This window comes from Phanerochaete carnosa, assembly GCF_000300595.1.
Source record: "Phanerochaete carnosa HHB-10118-sp unplaced genomic scaffold PHACAscaffold_10, whole genome shotgun sequence".
Taxonomy (NCBI): domain Eukaryota; kingdom Fungi; phylum Basidiomycota; class Agaricomycetes; order Polyporales; family Phanerochaetaceae; genus Phanerochaete; species Phanerochaete carnosa.
The window spans coordinates 1,021,249-1,029,450 of NW_006767637.1; the positions used below are offsets into that span (position 1 = coordinate 1,021,249).

The window sequence follows — 8,202 nt, forward strand, 5'->3', positions numbered from 1 at the left end:
ACATGGGACCGCACGGCTGCGCACTCTTATTCGAGCGAGTGATTCGTCGATACGGTCTATGCAGATGATCATAAATGTTTATCTTTGGAGTTCCCGGGAGTCCGATCCTTTGATGCTGTTAATATTCTTGCGCCCTTGAGCATTTTCTACCACAAAAGCCAGCCAAAAATCAGGCATGCTCCACGCAACGCTTCAGAAATCCTCTTTGGGATCTTTTCCATAAATCATCTTCAATGTCGCTCATTCTGTCCCATTGAACTTCGTTCTCAGATGGGCGACTCGCATTTCCGCCGCGGAGCTCGGGAGGATAGATAGATATGCCTATTTCCAGGGTCCTGTCGCGGCGCAACTTAAGTTTGCCACGTGGGTGACTGTAGTTTCGTATGTGCTACACCTTCAATACGTTCATGCAACATTCAACCTCTGAGTTGGCACAAACCCAGAAGCTCTGAGCATTCACAGATAAGGGTCAGCCAATCTACACTCCTCTGAGTATCGAATAACGAAATGCATCGATAGCGTGCACCACATTTTAACTAGTATAGTACTTGGACTTCAACGATGTCGGAGGCAGCAAGCAAACTGCAGCGTCACCCTATGCTCTACAAAGCTACAGGAGATATAGTCATCTCTGCCACAGACAAGAGCATTCTCCACCGCTTTTGTGTACACACTGTTGTCCTGGCCAAACATTCACCAGTGTTTGCTGATATGCTCACTCTGCCTATGCATGAGGTTGACATGCAGAAGTACGACAGGATACCCATGATATACCTTCCAGAAAATGCCAAGGATGTTGCATCCTTGTTGGAGGTCCTCTACACGCCGAGGTCAGTCAGTCTCTTGATCCATTGAACCTGATATTCAAACATTTGCACCACGGAACAGCTCCCCACTGTTCAAGAGATCAGACTGGGCATTCGCTAAGGAAGTGTACGGCTTAATGTCCACTGTGACAAAGTATCAGTTTGACTCCATCTGCACAGCTATCGTGCATTACCTCAAGTCAGAGTGGCCAACGACCCTTGCAGAATTTGTCCGATTTAAAATGGACATCTATCATGATCACGCTTTTGCTGGCCCCTTTACGAGCGCTGTTTGGCGTTTCCCAGAACCGGCCTCTGCTATACGGCTCGCAATGGACTTCAATGTCCCAGAGATCCTCCCCGTGGCCTACTATCACCTTGCGACGCAGGACATCCACAGCCACTCGGGGGTCGGAAGTTCACCAAAGTGGTACTTACTTCACGATGAAGAGCTGTTGCACTTCTACCAGAGCAAACACTGCATATCTAGGGACTTCATCAGGATATGGCCTCTTCACGGGTCTAGTAAGAACAATGAGTGTTTGAAAACCTATCAAGACTCCAATGAAGGCCTGCATGACAGCTCCAAGTGCTGCCAGGCCATTGAAAGCGCCGAAGTTAACTGGAAGGCAAGATTCATAGACTGCAACAACGTTCTGGCACGTAGCGACCCCATAGATGCCCTCGTCAAACTAAACACAGAGTGCGAGGGCTGGGAAGTCTGTCGCCCATGCTCAGATGACTTTCAGAGCAACTGTCGGAGCAAGATAGAAAAAATATGGATAAATCTTTCCAAGACATTCTCTTTGGGCCAGGCATGTCCTCTGATATTCATCCTTATCCCTATGGATCTTGACACCGCAAATTCTATAGGAATATCTCATACGCTGCCCTTCTTCATTCCTCGGCCTTTGTCTAGTGAGCCACTAGATCTCAAGACGTGGAGAAGTATAGTGACGAGTGTGAGCCGATTCTGTTTTCCTAGATGTTCATGTCTCTCGTATGCCATTTGAAGAGAGGTATATGTCACAGAGATCATGATTTAATCGTGCATTGAAATGCTGTCAAGCAAAGTGCGGGAGTCGCTGGAAAGGAAATGCAGCAACTCAGTTGAGATAAGCAAGCGTGCATGGCTGCAACTGGCAGTTTTGATTTTATGTACTTTGTATGCGAGAAGCGCAAGCAGCGAGTTCTTCAATTTAAGCAGACCCGAGCCTACTAGAGGGTTTTGTGGCCACCTTGAGCATATTCATGACGAGCTTGTGTAACACTGGCAGTTACATGGTGACTATGTGATGTGACATGACTGTTGGATCATCTGCGCATACCTTCGTCATCTGTTCTCTAGCTCACACCGCAACAACGAAGGTATGTCTGCACACTGTATATTAGTTATCTTGAGCTCACACTGCAATGACGAAGCATATTCTTGTTATATTGTCTGACTGAGCATTTCTGGCATACCGTCGCTGCGTGGCTTCCAGCTCGCTGCCACTGGCAGGAGATACGAGAGCCAGACTATCAAGGGTGTTATTGGACAAAAATAGATGCTCACTTTCGCCCCAGCTACAAAAGTTGATTTTCACTGAGCGCCTACAGCTTTTCATGTGCGATCGTGCACTTTCGTGCTAGTTCGACTGCTAACTTGCGCTAGCATGCATGAACGCACACAAAAGTGTGCTAACTTGCGCTAATGTGCACGTGTCAAAACTGGGCGATTACGTCATTGTCCTGTACGGACTAATGGAGATACATCACATGACCCCCGATTATGTTGTAGTAATACGGACTAGATTACTCATGCTTACTGTACATGCTTACATATAGGTAGTACTATAGGTCCCTTAGCTGTATCAGGAGTCCTGAATCTCATGTATATATACTGGCCCTGTAGCACGGAATATGATAAGAGTTCAGTCGCACTTTCACATGTTATGAGCCCCGGCCTCACGGCCTCTCTACCTCCACTCTACTAGTCTCATCGCTGAAGAAGACCCCTCGGGAAACCTCAGTCCCCTTCACCCAGTTTAAAACAAGTTTATCCATGCAGTTTACGAGTAAGTCTCATTGCGTGCTAGTGGCAGATGGAGCGCTCATTGCGTTCATTTCTGTGTTAATCTAGTGCCAAAAGATTTGCCTGCTCGTCCCTCTCACTCTGTTTTCCAACGGTACAAGCACTCTGCCAGCTACGCGCCCACCTCTGGCAATGCCAATGACCCCGTCGAGATCGTTCCATATGGTAAACGCCGTGGCAAAGAACTATGCCCGCCAACTCTAGTGCTCACCCTCCCGTTCCCTCTGAACTCACACGAGGGCAGGCGCCTACATCGCGAACAGTTCCGCAAGTGCTACGCAACCAACAAGGCTGACTTTGAGCAGCGTCTAGCTGCATGTGAAATCCAACAGGCACGCGAACAGATCCTCGCTGGTCCGTCTAAGCCGACACTCGAGCAGTGTCTCGCTGCAATCCCACTAGCAATACATACGCCGATCGCACCGAAGCTGGTACTCATTGGCTTCGACAAGCACACTCCTGCCAACCTTGTCCGTATCTTCACACCAAAGTTCGACGGCACGCTCAAACGCCTCGACGTCTTTGAAACTCTCGAGCTCGACGACCTCAACTCCAACTGAGTCCACAATCTCCGCCAACTCATTGAGCAACTCATGTGCATCAAGCGCTGTTTAGCGAACGTCTGCAATGTCGTCAAATAAGAGGAGTGGCGCAAGTGGGAATTAGGGTGCGGAGAAATAGGGGATATCTCATTCAAAGGGCTATGCAAGAACAAAGCCCGGATTGTACAAGCGCTTAGCGCAGTTTACGTGAACGGATATTTTGACGCGGTTAAGTTTTACGAGAACAAGTAGATACTTTGTAGCAACGCTATTGTAACAATCAAAAAAGGTTCTCTATTCAGAAACTTGACCAAACGTGTGTTTATTCCTAAGTGACAACAAGCGTCGTAGTTTAACTGGTTCCTTCATCCAATCCCAACTCTATCCATCTCTCGACTAAATCGGCTTAGCTGGGATAAGTGGTTCACTCAACAGTGTACACAATCATTACCTCTCAGGAGACAAAAACAGTATCTGAAACTGTAGAGACAAAACAGGAAACCGTCGCGGGATTCAGACAGCGACTGAATATCCAAGAAGACGACACTTCTTGGGAATTATTGACAGCATACGAACAAACCCTCGAGCTGTTCTTTATCCCACAATATTTCAATTACGTAGATGACACACACGGTCCACCGACATACAACATATCGGCAGAATTAATTAACACAGACGATGACATCATCAATTTCTTCTTCCCAACAACTTCTGATACATATTCAGAGCCCTACACCTGTTATCTCAAATAGGAAGATATCGAGACCGATCTATACTACAGACTGATCAAACAGGTCTATGACCTCGCATTCTTGGAAGAAGATTGGGAATCACTTCGAGCGACACGAGCCAAAACATACAAGCTCGATCTCAGTGAATTCTTCTACAAAGTCGCGTTAACACCAACAGAACGTGAAACACTCTACGCATACACTCGCCTCTTCTTTGTACACAATAACAATGTCATCCTCTTCTGACCCTACCAAGCTCGCCACCTCAACCATCCCACAATTTGATGGAACCAACTATAAAAAGTGGTCCGATGCGATCCAAGCCTTCCTGCGTTACCAGGGCGTCTGGTATTTAATCCAGGGATACGGCTCCACCGTGACCGTTCCAGTCCCTGGCCTTGCTAGACCAATCCCTGCGACAGGTACACCCACGGCTACGGAAATTGCAGCTCAAGCTGCATGAGATGAGAAGAACGACAAGGTGCTGGGAATCATCCAGCTCTACGTTGCGCAGAACCTCTGTCATCTCGTCGATGACAAATTCTCTGCTCTGGATGCATGGACCGCAGCCAAAGCTGGCTATGAGAAACCCGGAGTGGTAGGCACATTTGTCGCCTTCCAAAAGCTGTTCAATGCACAGCTCTCTGACAGCTCCGCACTTGGCCCACAACTCGACGTGCTCACAGAGCAGTCCAACTAGGTCAATGTGGCAGGAGTAGAGGTCAAGCCTCAGCTTCTTGCTCTGCAAGTCATACCAGACCATCGCTGGTACAATTCTCACTACACAGACTGATGTTATGCTGCTCACAGCGGCGCTCATCAAGCCCAAAATTGTCGAGAAGAAACAGCGCTGTGTTGCAAACCGCACTCAGATTGTGCGCATCTCGAAGGCACCTCTCCTTGATAAAAAATGTGAGAAGTGTGGTCGCAAGAATCACACAACGGAGCAGCACTGGAACACAAAGCTGGCAAATTCTGGCTTGAGTTCTAGTAATGGCAACAACACGCAGCAGCAGCAGGGTGGTGGAAAGCACAAGAAGGGAAAAGGAAAGGGCAAAGCGAAGAACAATACTTCAACGACCACACAGACAGTTAACACTTTACGATTAGTCGATGTACCACTAGTAGCTAAGATTGAGAAGGAATCCATCTCTGTTTCTCTTTATGCTACGGGTGTCAAGTCTAAGTGGATGGTCGACAGTGGTTGCACGACACATGTCACATCGTACAAAACTGACTTCATTTGGTATCATGAATTCCCTAAGCCAGGCCATGCACACACAGCAGGCAAGGGTCAGACTATCGAAATAAAGGGTCACGGTGAAATTGCCCTGCAACATCGGCTCACAGATGGCTGAATTCAGCATATCTGGTTAGAAACCATATTATACGTATCGGAAGCGGCAGAATGGTTCTTTGCGCCCAGAATGCCTCTCAATAACGGTCACCGTATTGAGATGGATGGCAAGAAGTTTGCATTACTCTGCGGGCCAGACCCAAAACAGCGGATAGTTTTAATGGAGGGCAAATATGAAAAGTCGTCAGGTTTATATTGGCTAGAAGCTGAAGTCCTCACTAGGACCAGCGAGATTAAGCCAGGAACGTTAATGTCAGTCAAATCCGACAATCCATATACTTTGTGGCACCGTCACTTCCGACATGCTGGGAAAAAATCTATTGTTCAACTACCTGGAAATGTCAAAGGCCTCCCGGACAAGATCTTTGCTCCAACTAGGAATACTCCCTGTGATGGATGCGAGTTCGGGAAGTCTCGTCGCAATGCATTTCCTGCATCTGACAGTCGTGCAGATCATCCCCTCGACTTAATTCACATGGATCTTGTCGAATATCCGTCGCTATCACTCAACGGGTACAAGTTTGCCCTGACCACCCTCAATGACTATTCCTCATTTGGTTTAGTCTGGTATCTGAAACAGAAGTCTGACGCCTTCTCTGCCTTCAAGCAATTTGTCGCTTGGGCAGAAACACAGGCTGAGCGCAAGCTCAAGGCTATATGTTCGGACCGAGGGGGGGAGTTTTTAGGCCGTGAATTCGACGATTTTCTAGCAGAACATGGAATAGAGCGTCAACTTTCAGTGGCACGAACACCACAACAGAACAGCAGAGCAGAGCGCTGGCAACAGACTATTCAGAATAAGGCAGAAGCTATGCGACATCACGCTGGCATGACGTCTGGATTCTAGAAGCTAGCATCAGAGACTGCAGTACATATCTACAATCGACAACCTCTGTGCCATCACCAATGGAAGCTGCCCATCATGAAGTGGAACGGCACTGTTCCGGACGTATCGTACTTTTGAGTATGGGACTGCAAAGCCTATGTCCACACACATAAGGATGCGAGGGTCAATAAGCTACAGCCAAAGGCTGAAGTTATGATCTTCGTCAGGTACAAAATTGGTACAAAGGGTTACTGATTCTGGGATCCAACTACCCGGACCATCGTTGTGTCACGCAACGTCACCTTCGACGAGTCTTCCTTCCCTAAGTGAGACGAAAGGCCTCATGAGCCTGGAATGTCTCAAGATCCAATTCCACCTGTCCAACCTGACCAGCTGAACCTGGATCTAACAAGTCCAGATGACTTCACACCTGATGATCAATCCCCAGACAACGCGCATCCACCACCGCGGCAAGACGAACTGCAACAACAGGATGATGACGAAGTCAACAACAATCCAGCCGATCATTACAAACAATATCAAAGCCCTACTCCGGAACCATATGAACATCCGGAGATACCATTCGCTCCCAGTCCACCTCCTAGATCACCTCCACCTCAGAGAGAACAATACCGTTCTCGTCAGAGCAGACCATCTGGTCCATCTCGTCAGGCAGCACCACCTGCTCCTGATATTCAACAACAACGGAATCTCGAACCATAACCTGTGCCACACCCGGCCAGGCCACAGTGCAAGAATGCAGGCCAATGCCGTGTCCCTGACAACAGCTATGGTGACATCCCGCCCACAGAAGCATGGCGTCAACAGGAATGAGATATCCAACGTGAACAACGAGAAGAACAAGAAGTATGTGAACAATGTGAAATCTCTCCAATGGACATTGACAATCAACTCCGTCGGAATATATTCCAATGGATATGTCATGCTCACCAGCCTGACCCCACTACGTACCGCGAGGCAATGTCTCGCCCAGATGTGAAACAGTGGGAGATCGCAATGAAAGAGGAACTTAAATCTCAGGAGGAAAATTCCACATGGATTCTGGTCAACAGACTGAACAACCGGAGAATTGCAAAATGCCAATGGATTTATGTGATCAAGCCTGACGGCCACTATAAGGTACGTCTTGTGGCCAAAGGATTCACACAGATAGAGGGGATAGATTTTCAGAAGACCTTCTCTCCCGTCGCATGTTATGAGGCTATATGCTTCTTACTCACACATGCCGCACTCGAAGATTGGGAAATTGAGGCAATGAATATCAAAACGGCTTTCCTGTATGGCGAGCTCGACGAGGAGATATATATGGAACAACCAGAAGGCTTTGTGAAGAAAGGACAAGAAAAGATGGTGTGTCGATTAAAGAAGGCTACCTATGGCTTACACCAAGCCTCACACATCTGGAACAAGGAGGTGATGGACCAGGTTTGATTAATCATGTGGTAGTAACTACTACGGTGTGTGATGTATTACCTACTAGTAACCGAGCTAGCAACTGCGTAGGGCCTGTAAAGCCTCTCTGGCACCTCTCGGCATGCTATATATGGTGCTTCCATCCACTGAGCTTGAAAATAGGCTGCATATGTAATATACCGCTTAATTGAAAAGATGACTAAGCTAAAACATCATCCCAATATGGTAAAGCATTTCAAAACATATGATATGTTTTGAACATACCACATGTTGAATATTTTTGCATCATGTTATGGAGAGCATATGTACAAACATATGATATATTTTGAACATACCACATATTGAATGTTTTTGCATCATGTCATGGAGAACACATGTACAAACAAGTTCTCCATTAGTAAGCAGCTCAGCAAAGCAGTATTTGGGCTGTTA

The 8,202-nt window shown here is 47.2% G+C and overlaps 2 protein-coding genes across 2 annotated transcripts; both read left to right on the forward strand.

Moving 5' to 3' along the window:
• Window positions 1–555: 555 nt before the first annotated feature.
• Window positions 556–1,153, forward strand: PHACADRAFT_48118 (uncharacterized protein; the record flags this gene model as incomplete). Its single annotated transcript, XM_007399942.1, has 2 exons — window positions 556–830; window positions 889–1,153. Coding segments are annotated over 2 exons (540 nt in total), but the record flags the coding sequence as incomplete, so codon positions are not given.
• Window positions 1,154–4,382: 3,229 nt separating this feature from the next.
• On the forward strand, window positions 4,383–4,853 carry PHACADRAFT_199968 (uncharacterized protein; the record flags this gene model as incomplete). The annotated part of the gene is made up of 2 exons (XM_007400228.1): window positions 4,383–4,575; window positions 4,618–4,853. 2 exons carry the CDS (start codon window positions 4,383–4,385, stop codon window positions 4,851–4,853), a joined length of 429 nt encoding a protein of 142 aa, XP_007400290.1.
• Between the last annotated feature and the right edge of the window lie 3,349 nt (window positions 4,854–8,202).